Genomic DNA, 16,725 nt, shown 5'->3' on the forward strand with positions numbered 1-16,725 from the left:
GTTTTTCTCGAAACCAGTGCCGTTTTAATTTACAGTCGTTTATACGACACGACACGTCGCGTCGCTAGAGACGTGCGCAAAGGAACCAAGACACAACCTGCAGCTCTTGGCTGGGTTTTGTTTGGTTTCAGTTGCAGCAAGACTAAACGGGTTGAGGTTGTCAACCATATCGCAGTAAGCGAACTTGACTCCGATAGCGATTCGGGTTGTTTTACTGTACCCTAGTAGCATTTTCGTTGGGGCCCACGGTGCCAACGGTAGGGAAAACGTTGGGATGAGGTTCGTTCCGTAGCCAACATTAATTTTGTATTGGCCCACCATCGCATTTACCAACATTCGCTGTGGCACAGATGCCCAACAATGGGCCTTTGTGTATTTTGGTACCGTTGGCTAAACAACGATAATATTCGTTGGCCCAATGATGACATATATCGCATTTACCAACATTGGCAGTGGCAGTGATGCCCAACAATGGGCCTTTGTGTATTTTGCTACCGTTCGCTAAACAACAATAACATTCGTTGGCCCAATGGTGACGAATACCGCATTTACCAACATTGGCTGTGGCACGGATGCCCAACAATGGGCCTTTGTGTATTTTGGTAACGTTGGCTAATCGACGATATCATCCGATGGCCCAATGACGACAAATATCGCATTTACCAACATTGGCTGTAGCATTGATGCCCAACAATGGGCCTTTGTGTATTTTGGTAACGTTGGCTAATCAACGATATCATCCGATGGCCCAATGATGACAAAAATCGCATTTACCAACATTGGCTGTGGCACTGATACCCAACAATGGGCCTTTGTTTATTTTGGTAACGTTGGCTAATCGACGATATCATCCGATGGCCCAATGACGACAAATATCGCATTTACCAACATTGGCTGTAGCATTGATGCCCAACAATGGGCCTTTGTGTATTTTGGTAACGTTGGCTAATCAACGATATCATCCGATGGCCCAATGATGACAAAAATCGCATTTACCAACATTGGCTGTGGCACTGATACCCAACAATGGGCCTTTGTTTATTTTGGTAACGTTGGCTAATCGACGATATCATCCGATGGCCCAATGACGACAAATATCGCATTTACCAACATTGGCTGTAGCATTGATGCCCAACAATGGGCCTTTGTGTATTTTGGTAACGTTGGCTAATCAACGATATCATCCGATGGCCCAATGATGACAAAAATCGCATTTACCAACATTGGCTGTGGCACTGATGCCCAACAATGGGCCTTTGTTTATTTTGGTAACGTTGGCTAATCAACGATATCATCCGATGGCCCAATGATGACAAATATCGCATTTACCAACATTGACTGTGGCACTGATGCCCAACAATGGGCCTTTGTTTATTTTGGTAACGTTGGCTAATCAACGATATCATACGATGGCCCAATGACGACAAATATCGCATTTACCAACATTGGCTGTAGCATTGATGCCCAACAATGGGCCTTTGTGTATTTTGGTAACGTTGGCTAATCAACGATATCATCCGATGGCCCAATGATGACAAAAATCGCATTAACCAACATTGGCTGTGGCACTGATGCCCAACAATGGGCCTTTGTTTATTTTGGTAACGTTGGCTAATCAACGATATCATCCGATGGCCCAATGACGACAAATATCACATTTACCAACATTGGCTGTAGCATTGATGCCCAACAACGGGCCTTTGTTTATTTTGGTAACGTTGGCTAATCAACAATATCATCCGATGGCCCAATGACGACAAATATCGCATTTACCAACATTGACTGTAGCATTGATGCCCAACAATGGGCCTTTGTGTATTTTGCTACCGTTCGCTAAACAACGATAACATTCGTTGGCCCAATGGTGACGAATACCGCATTTACCAACATTGGCTGTGGCACTGACGCCTAACAATGCGCCTTTGTGTATTTTGGTACCGGTGGCTAAACAACGATAACATTCGTTGGCCCAGTGAGCACAAATATCGCATTTACCAACATTGGCTGTGGTACTGATGCCCAACAATACCAGTTGAGTTTGCTTGTGGCGTCACTAGATGGCGTTACTGTCTCCAAACATCGAAGTTATAGTTATTTTCTCGATTATTCCGGATATAATCATAATATTTTTTAAAAGTAACTTATAAATCTAATAGCTATAACTATAAAATTTATACATAAATTTAAAAAATTGTATTTTACCAACATTTTCTCAATTTAAATCTCAAAAAACATAAATCTCGCTTACGAAGTTTCGAAGTGCGGTTAGTATATATACAAATTAGAGTGTATAGTAAGTGTACTTGCTTCGGCAGTACATATACTAAAATTGGAACGATACAGAGAAGATTAACAACAACTGCTGCCTAGCCTAGGGCCTTCATGTGGATACAACCAATGCCTACCGTAGTGTAATTGTAATATTTATCAGCAAAGGCCCAACGTCGTATTACACAACCACTTACTTAACGTAGGGTAACTGTAGGACTCGTAAACAAAAGCCCATTACATAATTAGACTGTAGGCAACACTATAAATTACACAACTATTTACCTACGGTAGTATTGTAAGAATCCTACACAAGGCCCAACGTTAAAGTTACAATGTTGGCCCTTTGTGGGACAAGCTGTGTTGGGCCTTCAACCTGGTGCACGACTACCTACCGACCTACCTGACTTGCCGTTGTAGGTACTTGTATTTAATGGTCATTTGGCAAAGGTGGGTAGCATCATACTCGCATACAATAAACCAGTCTCAGCTCGGTGCCCGTGTTTGATTCACGACTCCCAACTGCGTACCTTGACATGGCGCAGCCGGTACATAAGTAAAATGATATTTTTAGTGTTTAAAGAAAGTGGATTTCGTTTGTTTGGTACGGCTAATAAATGACAGACAGTGAAAGTGAGCAGTTTGCCGATTCTAGGGAGGATATCTTCGACATTTCTTTAAAAATGGAGTCAGTTTTACAACCACCACCGCCATTTTCGTTCGAGAATAATCTAGTGAATGTGACTTCCGGAAATCTAAGTACTGAGTGGGACAATTGGAAGAAATCTTTTAAAATCTATTACGAAGCATGTGAACTTTCAGCGAAACCTAAAAAAGTGCAAGTCAATATATTGTTGCATGTAATCGGAACCAAATGTCGAGAGGTGTACGAGCAATTTACAAACGACGACACGGATACGGTGGACGGCTTGCTAAAAAAGTTTGATGCGTTTTTTGTTCCGGTAAAGAATTTGGCAGTCGAAAGGCATAAATTTTTTAAAAGAGATCAGAAGGACTTAGAGTCAACCAAGCAGTACATTTTTGAATTAAATAAAATAGCTGCTAAATGCGAGTTTGGAGATTTACGTGATGGATTACTGTGCAGCAGGTTCATATGTGGTGTGAGAGAAGTGACGCTTTCGGAACGGATGCTGAGGGAACCGGACATTACATTAAAGAAAGCAATGGATATATGCAAGTTAGCGGAGATGTCAAAAATGCAGGCATTAAATATAAAAACAAATAGTGTCGAACAGCACGTACACGAAGTTTCACAAAACAATAATCAATCGGGAACTACAACCTGTGACGTGCATGTAGTAAACAGACGTTATGCCTCAGCCGCCATAAACCGCCCGCGCCGGCCGACACACACACCGATGCGATCAAACGCGCCCAGCGGTGCTCGGGAGCATCAGACATATCATAACAGATCGACATTTTCCACTCCTAACCCCAGAGAGAGGACGTTTAATCGTTATAACAATTCATCACCGCAAGCAACGTCAAGTGAACCGCAGAGAACTTTTAACGGCTGTAGTAATTGCGGTCATGCACACAGAAGGATGGAGTGCCCCGCGTTCGGAGTACGGTGTAACAGTTGTAATCGGATGAATCACTATGCGAGAATGTGTCGATCGTCGCGTCGAGTGTACGAAATACAGGAGGACTCCACCGATCAGGTAATCGCTCAAGTTAATAATGTTAACAGTGACTGGTCAGTAAATTTAGAGATAAACAAAGGGTATATTACCTTTAAGCTAGATTCTGGAGCGGAGGTAAATGTGTTGCCTAAAAGATTTTTAAGTAAAATCCAGTTATCAACCGATGATTTAACTAAAACATCAACAAAGTTGCGTGGCTATTCTGGGGAAGGGATTACCGTATTGGGAAAATGTTATTTAAAAGTATCTTGCAAGGGAAATACACATTTTTTGAAATTCATAATTGCCGATGTAGATTCGTGTCCGGTACTTGGTAGGAGTTCATGCGTGGAATTAAATTTAGTTAAACTAATTATGTCTATTAGCGAACATTCACCAAGTGAAAAAATATTAGACGAGTTTTTGGACATTTTCGAGGGTATGGGTTGTTTGCCAGGGGAATATAAAATACAATTAAAAAATGACGTTTCCCCAGTAGTCCACGCTCCGAGAAAGCTACCGTTAGCATTAAAAGATCAGATAAAAAACAAATTGGATGAGATGGAAAGGGAAGGTATTATTTCAAAAGTAGAAGGCCCAACAGATTGGGTCAATAGTATGACTGTAGTCAAAAAGCCAAATGGTGATTTGCGCTTATGCCTGGACCCCCGCGATCTAAATAAAGCAATTAGGCGTGAATATTTTAAACTACCAACGTTTGAGGAAATTACGGCGGAGTTGTTAGGTGCGAAGTATTTTAGCACATTAGACGCGAAACAAGGCTTCTGGCAGGTAAAACTACATCCAAGTTGTACAGACCTTTGTACTTTTAATACGGTATTCGGGAGATATAAATTTTTAAGGATGCCGTATGGAATCTCCTCGGCATCTGAAATATTTCACAAACGGCTATATAGTCATTTTGATGATATAGAGGGCGTAGTGTTATTTGTTGACGACTTGTTAGTGTATGGTCCAACTAAGGAAATTCATGATCAGAGATTAAGAGCGGTGTTGAATAGATGTAAAGATATTAACATAAAACTAAATAGGCAAAAATGCAGAATCGGCTTAACCGAAATAAAATATCTTGGCCACAAAATTGGCAGCGATGGCATTCGTCCGGATGATTCTCATATATCAGCGATTAGGGATATGCCTACGCCGCAAAATGTCAAAGACGTGGAGAGATTTTTAGGTCTTGTAACTTACGTTAGTAATTTTATACCCAACTTCTCTGAGAAGTCTGCCAAGTTAAGAGAACTTTTAAGAAAAGACATTGAATGGCACTGGGACAAGAATCATGAAGATTGTTTTAAAGAGCTACGAACGTGTTTAACCTCTTCACCAGTATTGCAATACTATGATATAAACGCACCAGTGGTGATTTCTGTTGATGCGAGCAAACATGGCTTAGGTGCTTGTTTACTACAAAGGAATTTACCAGTTTGTTACGCTTCCAAATCATTAACTAAGACAGAGCAGGCATACGCTCAGATCGAAAAAGAGCTGTATGCTTGCGTCTTCGCTTGCGAGAAATTCTATACATATATATATGGTCGAACAAACATAATAATAGAAACCGATCATAAGCCACTCGTAAACATAATTAATAAGCCCCTTGCCAATGCTCCAGCACGATTGCAGAGAATGTTGATGCGTTTATATCCATACACGTTTACATTAGTGTACAAGCCAGGCAAATATTTGTATATCGCGGACGCACTATCGCGTGCACCTGCACCGAACGCAGGCACGCCCCTTCCCCCGCTCGACCATCTGGAAGCGCAGGCGCAAGTATGCGCACTCGCGGCTAGTAATGCTTTAACCGACACACATTTATTAGAGGTGCAAAGGTGCACAAAGGAGGATAATGAGCTTCAAAATTTAATAAAAGTAATTAAACGCGGTTGGCCAAATGAAAAGGATAAACTTAACGATACCTTAAAATGTTATTGGAATATTAGAGACGAACTTACTACTGATTTTGGAATGGTATGGAAGGGTAATAGGATTGTCATACAAAAGTGCATGCGACACGATATGCTAAAAAAAATTCACTCCAGTCATTTTGGATTAGATAAATGCAAACTTAGGGCTAGGGAGACAGTTTACTGGCCAAATATTAATTCTCAATTACAAGACTATCTGTCTAACTGTCAAGCGTGCCTCACCTATAAAAAACAAAATTCGAAGGAGCCTCTGATTTCACATGAAATACCGAAAAAACCATGGCGTAAAGTAGGCGTAGATATTTTTCATCTAGCGAATCGATCGTATATACTTGTTGTAGATTATTTCAGCAAATTTATAGAAATAGCGAAATTACAAAGTTTACAATCAGAAAACGTAATTTCTGAACTGAAATACATATTTCGAAGACATGGCATACCGAAAATTATAATGAGCGATAATGGACCAGAATTTTCCTCTAACCTTTTTAAGGAGTTTTCTTTGAATTGGAAATTCCACCACATCACATCATCCCCTGGGTACGCACAATCCAACGGCCAAGTGGAACGATCCATACAAACAATGAAAAATATTATAAAAAAAACTAATTTTGAAGGATCAGATTTAGACATTGCGTTATTAGAGTATGCATGTACACCGATAAGTAATAATTTACCGTCACCAGCAGAGTTGTTATATAACAGGAAACTTCGAAGTATAATACCGCATAAAAGCAACCCAACGGTACCTAAGATAAGAACACAACAAGAGTATCACGACAGATTAACACAAAGACAGGGAATTCAAAAACGTTATTTCGATTTACGGACTAGAAACTTAAGCCCCTTAAACATTGGACAAAAAATTAAATTAAGAAAATTTAATAGTTGGGTTCCAGGTATAGTTCACAGCATTTTGGGGCCTAGGTCATATCTGATCTCAATGCCTAACTAGGGCTTCCAAATACCGGACTTCTTTCAATACCGGTATTAATACCGAAACAGTCTTCATCAATACCGGGATCCCGGTATTGACTATAAATGGCTTAAAAAATTTGTTTTTTTTTTAAAGGCTCACTTTTACACCAGATATGTATGTCCTTAGCTTAGGATATTAAACAATAATCGCCATCTGCAATAATTATGTGAACCCTCCAGGTTGACAATCATTTTATCCGCCTTGTTGACTTCACAAGTCACATTTTTAGTTCAGCCTAATTAATCAGCCAATAAATATTCTTTGGCACCAAAAATTCGTATGCCATTACAATTAATTTATTTCTACTTTTTGATAAAACTTTAAGAACTAATTATATTAAGGGGCTACCCGACATTTTTGACAAGTTTTGAATTGAATCTCCTATTTTTTTTTAAATAAACACTTTTTTTGTATCTAGTTTGCAGTGAAGAATCTTACAATTACATGTACGAAATCTAAATATTTGGGTTCGTCTTTGACGTCTCGAGAAACGTGTCCAGCGTTTTCATTTTAAACTAACACAAAAGTTATGGCCAGAAAATCAGTTTTTAACCTAAAATTGTTCAACTTTGATGCCAAATATCTCGAAGGCAATGAACTTTGAAGTAAACATAGGATACTAAACTGTTTGTAAAATAGTAAATTCCTTTTGATAAATAATCACGCTAAGATAATTTATTTATTAGTAATTTTACTCCTGCGATTTAAAAAAAGTACTTTTATATACTTATTTTTGCATAAATACAAGACGCGCTAGTAAAAACTGGCAACATTTTCTTACTTTTTTTGGTCTTGAATTACGTTTTGCAGTATATATTGCTTCAAGCTGTTGTTGTTAATATAATAAGCTACAAAAAACATTAGAAAACTAAGGGATTCAGATCGAAGGTCATTCGCGTGGGGTAGCCCCTTAATATCCTGAACATCAGAATTCATCACGAAATATTTATCTAACGCATATGCACAGATCTTGTTTCAATTAAATGATCTTCTTTAATTAAATTAGCAAGTTATCTTCTTGATACAGCCGAATTTGACCATTTTAATAGATTTTAAACTTTATAATAGGCACATTTTCCTTGTTTTTTAAAATACCGGGATCCCGGTATTTCATAAAAAAATACCGGTATTGAAAAATCTGTTTAAACCGACGGGATCCCGGTATTTCGGGATCCCGGGATCCCGGTATTGGAAGCCCTACTCTGCGGCCCTGACCACCGGCAGCTTGGACCCTGCCCCGCTGCCGGCGGCACCCTAGGTTAGGTTTTTTATAATGTGTTTATATATTTTTGTTATGTTTTGTAAGTGTTTTTATATTTTACTTTTATACTCACATTGTAAAACCCTAACCTAAGACCCTAATTGAATAAAGATATAAATACCACTCACTCGAACGACTGCTAACTCGGGTATCGTCGATTTGGAGGTTACTAGAAAACTCAAACGAGAGATTACATACTTTTATTATTTCTCTTCCATTAATCTAGCTTAGGTATTATTACAAGGTTGTTCCTATTTCCACGACCCACACTAGAATGTCGCAATTGGCCCGGTTCCCCATCGTTGCTCCCATGGTATAATAATATACTCCGCCTGGTACTCCATTCCCGTCTTTTCTAGGTCACCTAACTGACACGGGCCTACGTCATCATGCGACAGCGCTATATGATAATATTCGATAGCGCTATATATAGCGGCCATGTTGTTGTGACGTAGGCCCGTGTCACTCTGGGAATGGAAGACCATGTTTTATTAGACTATGGTTGCTCCCTTCCCCCTTCCAATCACTTTCACCTGTCAGAATTTCCACCACTCACCGATCAGTATTTTCGCGCTATTTACCATAGACGGCTGTCTATGGTGTTAAGGGTGTATATGTAAATAGTTTTTGATACTTTTACACTATTATCTATGTCTAGTCTTAAGTTCTTTTTTAATTCCATATTTAAATTTTGATGTATGTTTGACTGTTTATATTTTTGTATGTCAGTTCGCTAAATAAATCCATAGCATCAAGTCGACTGCTTTGTAAATTTTCCTCTAGCAAAAAGAATAGATAGTATAGAGGGGTCCTGTCATTGTAAATTTTGTAGTCACTGTAAATTTACTGCCATCTATCGACACACGACTAAAACTCAAAATGAAAACGTATAAAGTTATTAAAAAATGAATATATATGGATAAATGATTTTATTATTTTTATATCATTTTGATCCATGTTCCTTCACTAATATCTATGTGTTAAAATTGTTAAATATGAAACGGTGTCGTCACGCCATCTAGCCGAGGATAGGCTAAAGGTGTGTGCGCCATCTATTCGAGAATGACTTTTGCTTCAATTCCGAGGCACGTTTTTTCCTTAGACTTTATTCGTCTTATACGAAGTTAGATATGTCTTTGCCTCTAGCTATCCAAATTCCCTCCTCTTCATCTGGTCCTTCGAGCATACTCATGATCTTGCGATCTACTAAAACCAAGCAGTCGGCTAAAAGCGCTAAAATGACGCGCTCGGAAACGGGTAGCCCTGCCACGGGTAGGCTCGGCCAGGCCAAAAAGTTGGACCACGGTACGGCCGACGCCACCGTACTATCCGCGGCTTCTGACCCGCAAATCCCCGGGACGTCTCGCGAGTGCCTCACAACCGGCACCAGCGCCGAACAAGTTAATGTTCCCCTCAGTTGCAGGTCTCGCGCTTCGGGCTCTACGCGATCATCGGCCACGATCAAGGCACGACGATTGACCGCGGACTGCGGAGGCCCACTTGGCCCGCAAAAGCATAGAAAGGGAACAAGAGCTCTTTCAACGCGAACGGAAACTCCTTGAGCAGGTTAAACAGGTAGAACAGCTTGAACTTGAAGCGAAAACAGCCGCCTTAGAAGCCGAGGAGCGATGCAATCACACGGTTAGTAATGCATATTCTCGTACAGCATCTTGGGTTCGTGACGTAAATCAGGAACGGCAACCCGTAGACACACGGGCCGAAGTGGGTGTAACTATTCCGCCCCATATAGCGGTAGTTACCACCATGACTGCCGATCCCACTATAAATTTACGTCCAGAACCTTCTGTAGAGTGTAATGTAGTAAATAACCGTGTTAATTCGCCTTTATTGCGTGAAAACGTCAAACGTCAAAACGGCCACGATAATGCAGTGATTGATTTTAATACTGATCATGTAAATGAAGAGTGCCGCCGTCAAGATCAAACCGAGCCAATAACCGGCTCTGCCACGCTTTTACAAGCTATTGCCGATACGGCTGCCGCAGCTAAAGCGCTCGCCGCACGAGACGTGCCAAGTAAAGCTCAAATTGAGCTTTCAGCTTTCTATGGCAACTCGTCATAATGGCTTCAATTCAAATACTTATTTGATAGTACTAAAAATTCTTATTCCCCCGCAGAAAATACAGCGCGTCTACATAACGCACTCCGCGGGCCCGCCCGGGAGGCCGTCGCCTCTTTACTCAATACCGCGGCAGCTTCCCAAGATATAATGGCAGCACTCGAACGTACATTTGCTTGTCCCGAAATGATTGTCTTCGGCGAAGTTCAGATTTTGAAAACGCTGCCTCGGCTCGGGCCTGACCTAAAGGAGATAGGTATTTTCGCTAAATAAGGTACGCAATTCTTTGTCTACTATGAAATTACTCGGCGTACGAGAATATTTACAATCGCCGGAGCTGTTTCATAATATTCTAGGAAAATTTAACCCTTTAATGAAAACGAGATGGTCTGATTATGCGTCAGATTTGTCAGAAACGTCAAACTATCTCAAGTCAAAGTTAGAACTTTTATCTGATTTTCTAACGCGTGAACACGAACGCTATATTAAATTCACTTTATTACCAGAAGTAGGGCTTTCTACGTCTATACCGCAACAATCACGAGTACATTTTCCAATGAATAAACCATTTAAACGTGAAAAATATACATGCCGTTACTCATGACAAAAATAAAACAACTGGTAAGATAGAGTGTGTTTATTGTAAAAAATCCCACAATATTAAAAACTGTACTGAATTTACGTCGTTATCTGTTGACGATAGGTGGCGTTGGTTGCGTGAACACAAAGTTTGTTATAGATGTCTAAAAGACAACTCACACCTATGGAAATTATGCAAAAGCAACCCTTGCGGGGTCGATGGTTGTACTTTTCGACACAACCCTCTTTTGCACGGTAGGCAGAATACGTTTAAGTACATCACCGCCTACACCCGATACACGGATTAATAACATCATTTGCGTTCCTGCGGCTGAAAGTGATACCCAGCATACGTCGAGTTCCTCGCCAGCAGGTAATAAGGTGTCAGACAATAATGTGACTGTGACTAATACAGGTATATCGTGTAACCAACATAAAACGTCTAATGAAATATGTTCAAATATTACAATGTTGAAGGTTTTACCAGTGACACTGTCAGGGCCAAATGGCAGCTATGAAACCTTCGCGTTTCTCGATGACGGCAGTACTGCGACTATGATCGATTGTAAAGTGGCTGCTCGCATAGGTTTAATAGGACCTGAAGAGTTCATAACTGTCAATGGTATCATGGGTTTACAAAAAACTACAAAGGTAAGATACGTTGACTTTTACATAAGAGGTAAATATGAATCTGATATCCATTTGGTAAATCGTGCTAAGGCTGTACAATCGTTAGGCTTGAACGAACAAACTCTATCTAGAGAGACTATTGAATCTTATGATCACCTAAAAGACCTAGCCGAATACTTGACATATGCTGACGCTACACCAACCGTACTTATTGGTGCTGAGCATTGGCATCTGTCAATATGTCGCGAGGTTCGTGAAGGCAGACGTAACGAGCCCGCCGCTTGTCGCACTTTGCTAGGTCTTTGTATGTATTATGTATGTAACTAGAAGGGGCCTTCAGGTATATCCAGGAGCAGCAATGAAACACCGGGCTAGCTCAATCGTGTGTAATTCAGAACTGACAAACTGACATACAGAAAAGTTTGACTACCCTCTAGTCGGCGCATGTAAACTTAGGTCTACCCCATATTACATATATAACACCCCCCTTCTTAATTTATACTACTAATCTTAAACATTAACTTATTTAAACAATACAGTTAACAGCGGTAACTCCCTAAGGGCAAAGTATTTAATTTTAATAACATAATAAGTTTGTTTTAAGTATGTACTACTAACTAGGTATATAAAGAAAAACAAAGTATACAATAATTATTAAATATTAACAGCTTAGCGTTATTTAATTTAATCTATTTCGAAACCAAAACGCACAGGTGGTTTTCTAATGCGTTTCAATTCTGGGGCCGGGGCTAGTGTCAATGCGGGCGCGGCATGTGGCGCTAGCGGCGCGGGCGCGGGCGCGGGCGCCGGCGGCGCGGGGGCGGGCGCGGCCGGGGAGCGCGGCGGCGGCACCGACGCGCGCAAGGGTGACACCTGCGGGGTGCTATCTGACGGACTAGAGCTTGGCAAACAATACGCATATCGCGACTTTAATTGATCTAAGTGTCTACTACATGTGGTACCATTTTCCTTTGTCACTACGTAATTACGAGAACCCGTTACTTTTGATACTGTTCCCGGTACCCACTTATCCCTCGCGTTAAATTCTTGTACCCATACTGGGTCCCCTTCGTCCATTTGATTAGGTAAAATACCTCCTGCTGATTCGATCTGTTTATGTTGAGCGCGATGGACTCTCTTTTCAACTGCGCAGGTAGGCTTTAATTGGTCCAATCTAGAACGAAGTCGTCGTTTCTGTAGTAACATAGCTGGAGTTTCTCCCGTAGTACCTTGCTCACAGTTACGGTAATTCAGTAAGAAAGTTTGTAATGTCTCCTCTATGTCTCGATTTTCTCTTATAGCTTTTTTTATAGCTCTTTTACACAACTTAACTGCACCTTCTGCGGCCCCGTTAGAACTTGGGTGATATGGTGCTGTAAATGTATGTGTTATTCCATTTAATCTCATAAATTCATCCATCTCTTGACTTGTGAACGGCGGTCCGTTATCTGACACGACTTCCTTTGGCAGTCCGAACCTCGCAAAAGTCTCCCGCAACACCTTAATTACTGCCTTTGCTGTTGTCCTGGTCATTAGGAAAGCCTCAATCCATTTGGTGGTTGAGTCGATCAAAATAAAAAAAGTCCTACCTTCATAAGGTCCCAGAAAGTCCACATGAAGCCTACTCCAGGGCTCCGAGTAGTACGGCCAGGGTTGAGATTTAACTCGGGGTGGTGCACAAGCCTCCACAGCGCAAATAGCGCAGTTTCGACTCATCGCTTCTATATCACTATCGATATTTGGCCACCAAACGAAACTACGAGCAACACTCTTCATCTTGACCATACCTTGGTGACTGCTGTGTAATTCCTTTAAAATATTGGCTCTTAAGTTTTCTGGAATTACCATACGATAACCCCACATTACACAGCCACCTTCGACATACAGTTCGTGCCTTCTGGAGAAAAATGGTTTTAATTCTTCGCTAGTAGATGATGCTGGCCACCCTCCTCTAATGTATGTAAGTACTTGCCTTAAAATAATATTTTTCTCCGTCGCTTTCTGGACGTCCTGGCTGGTAAGGGGCAAAAAGTTTTGTACGAAATTCAGATATGTTATTTCCTCACTGGTCTGATTACTATCGGGCCTGTGCGGCGGTAGTCGAGAGAGGGCGTCAGCTCCATTTTTAGTAGTGTGTACATACTCAATATCATATTGATAGCCGCCTAAAATAATTGCCCATCTCTGCATGCGACTGGCCGCCATCACCGGTATCCCGGCTTTGTCTCCGAAGATCGTCACCAACGGCTTGTGGTCGGTCCTCAAAATGAATCTGCGGCCGTACAAGTATTGGTGGAATTTCTTTACTCCATAAATAATGGCAAGTCCCTCTCGTTCTATTTGTGAGTATGCCTTCTCCGCGCTGTTCAATACTCTCGAAGCGTAGGCTATGGGGCGCTCCGTACCGTCCGGCCATGCATGCGATATCACGGCGGCCACGCCCACGCTGCTCGCATCTGTCGTCAGAATCAGTGGGAGGTCTGGCGAGTAGTGGGCCAGCACCTCACTGGAAGCCAACAATCGTTTAACCTTATTTAAAGCTTCCTGACAAGACTGCGACCACTCAAATTTAACATTTTTTTTTAGCAGCTCATATAAGGGTGTCAGTATTGTGCTAATATTTCTCACAAATTTCGCATAGTACATCGCCATTCCAAGAAAAGAACGTAACTCGGACACGTTACTAGGCGTTGTTACATTCAAAATATCCCTAACCTTCTTGGGACAGGTGTGGAGTCCTTCTTTATCGACTACATAACCTAAATAGGTAATTGAATTGGCCAGGAAAGAACATTTATCTTTTTTAATCTTTAAACCGTATTTCTCGAGCCTTTCAAACACTCTATAAAGGTTTCCTATGTGTTCCTTGTCATTTTCGCCCGTAATGACTACGTCGTCTAGGAACACACCCACTTTCGGCAAATCTGCAAACATCTGTTCTAGAATCCTTTGGAAAATGCCTGGACTCGAGGATAAACCGTAAATCAACCGGTTGTATTTAAATAAACCTTTGTGCGTATTAATCACAGTGTATTTGGCAGTATCATCCAGCACCAATTGTGCATATGCTTGAGAGAGGTCAATTTTACTAAATTTTTGACCTCCATGCAATTTTGTAAACAAATCTTCGACCCTAGGCAAAGGAAAACGGTCCACATCTAAATGTTTATTAAGACTTATCTTGTAATCTCCGCAGATGCGTATAGTTCCGTCAGACTTGACCACCGGTACGATAGGTGTCGCCCACTCGGAGGTCTCGACGGGCGTGATGACGCCGTCGCGCTCCAGCCGCTCCAGCTCGCGCTCCACCGGCTCGCGCAGCGCGTACGCCAGGGGGCGCGCGCGTAGAAACACGGGATGCGCGTCCGGCCGCACTCGCAGTGACACTAGCCCGCCGTTGTACCTCCCCAGGCCCTCCGAGAACACACTCTTAAACCTGGAACTGAAATTTGACAAATTAAAATCTCTCGATGTTTTTACATAATTAATCAAGTCTGACTCGAACGAAACCTTAATAATTCCTAACTCAACTAACCATTGTCTGCCTAGTAAATTAGTTTTACCATCCTCTATAACAAACAAATCGAGCGGCATTGAGCGATCCTTATACTTAATTAGTGGCTTCAATCTACCCAACGGACGAACTTTCTCCCCCGAATAATATCTTAATATTAGGTGACCCGGTTTAAGCTCACAATTAGAAAAATATTTTTCATAAACTTTTGGACTAATACAACTTATAGCACTACCCGTGTCAATCTCCATCTTAATATCGTGATTGTTAACATTTAGGGTCACATAATAGGGTTTATATTTACTGAAATTATCTTCTTTTACAAAGGAAAGATTTACCTCTAAGTCATATGTTTCCTCTTCCGAATACTCATCCTCAACGTAGTTAACTTTCGTCAACCTCGGGCACATTTTTTTCAAGTGTCCGTCTTGATTACAAACACGGCATACATAAAGTCGAAATTTGCACGTCTGAGCCGCATGCGCACCACCACACGCTGAGCACGTCCCTTGTCCTTGACCTACTTGCGCGCGGTTGCCGTCAGCTGATCTCGACGTCACAGGTCCCCGGTAACTATTGTTCGGCCGCTGTCCGTTCGGCCTCCATCGGTTAACTTCGTTGCGAACTACTTTGGTTTGCTCGTCGCTTTTCGGATAACTTCGTGTGTTCCGTAATGGCGTCTTGAAATTTGAATGCTTGTCGTTGCTTATAGAAAAACATGGCGTCGTGGCGTCATTTCCTGATGACCGACCTCGACTTTCTACCGCTGCCGCATTAACCTCTGCTGCCTCCATCGCTATTGCTAATCCCTTAGCCTTAGCAAACTTCAGGTCTTTTTCCGTAAATAACCGCATTCGAATAGTCTCATTATACAATCCACACACAAATTGATCTCGCAAGCTGTCATCCAACCACGTACCAAACTCACAATATTTAGTTAGCTTTTGCAAGTCCGCAATAAAATCCGCTATCGATTCATTTTTCGACTGCTTGCGTTGACGAAATTTATATCTTTCCGCTAAAACACTCGGCCGCGGCTGCAGATGACTTGACATAAGTTTGACAAGTTCATTGTAGGTTTTTTCTGATGGCTTAGTCGGAGTACACAAGGTCACTAATAAATCGTAGCTATCTGCTCCCATCGCGGTAATTAATAATGGTACTTTGCGGTCATCTTGCACATCATTTACTATAAAATACTGCTCCAGCCTGTCTATATACGTCGCCCAATTATCTTTGTTCCGATCAAACGCGTCCATCTTGCCAACCGACATTTTTGCCATTCTGTTCGCACAAGATATCACTCAAGTCACTCAACTACGTTCGCGCACTCGCTGATTCGATCACGACTCGTCGCCAGATTATTATGTATGTAACTAGAAGGGGCCTTCAGGTATATCCAGGAGCAGCAATGAAACACCGGGCTAGCTCAATCGTGTGTAATTCAGAACTGACAAACTGACATACAGAAAAGTTTGACTACCCTCTAGTCGGCGCATGTAAACTTAGGTCTACCCCATATTACATATATAACAGTATGGACCAACGAGTAGCAAAACCAAGCCAGTTGAGTTCGTCAACCATTGTCAGTTAGACCGCACTGAACCTTCTGAGAATGAACGCCTGGAGTCACTGATAAAGGAGCAATACAAACTCGACTCGCTCGGTATCGCTAAGCGCGAGACTCTATTTAGCAAGCTAGACTCCCGTGCCGTCGAGATTCTTGATGCTTACCGACTGGTAGATATGAAGTAGGTCTTCGGTGGCGTGACAACATACAGTGTGTTTCCGATAGCTACCCACAAGCTTTATCAAGATTT

At 41.5% G+C, this 16,725-nt stretch overlaps 2 protein-coding genes across 2 annotated transcripts; one reads left to right on the forward strand and one right to left on the reverse strand.

Moving 5' to 3' along the window:
- The first annotated feature begins 2,831 nt into the window (after window positions 1-2,831).
- On the forward strand, window positions 2,832-6,818 carry LOC134805933 (uncharacterized protein K02A2.6-like). The gene has a single exon (XM_063779118.1). It carries the CDS (start codon window positions 2,886-2,888, stop codon window positions 6,816-6,818), a length of 3,933 nt encoding a protein of 1,310 aa, XP_063635188.1. The 5' UTR covers window positions 2,832-2,885.
- Window positions 6,819-12,075: 5,257 nt separating this feature from the next.
- Window positions 12,076-16,354, reverse strand: LOC134805934 (uncharacterized protein K02A2.6-like). The gene has a single exon (XM_063779119.1). It carries the CDS (start codon window positions 16,186-16,188, stop codon window positions 12,076-12,078), a length of 4,113 nt encoding a protein of 1,370 aa, XP_063635189.1. The 5' UTR covers window positions 16,189-16,354.
- Window positions 16,355-16,725: the final 371 nt, after the last annotated feature.

This window comes from Cydia splendana, unplaced genomic scaffold (assembly GCF_910591565.1).
Source record: "Cydia splendana unplaced genomic scaffold, ilCydSple1.2 scaffold_86_ctg1, whole genome shotgun sequence".
NCBI classification, from domain to species: Eukaryota; Metazoa; Arthropoda; class Insecta; order Lepidoptera; family Tortricidae; genus Cydia; species Cydia splendana.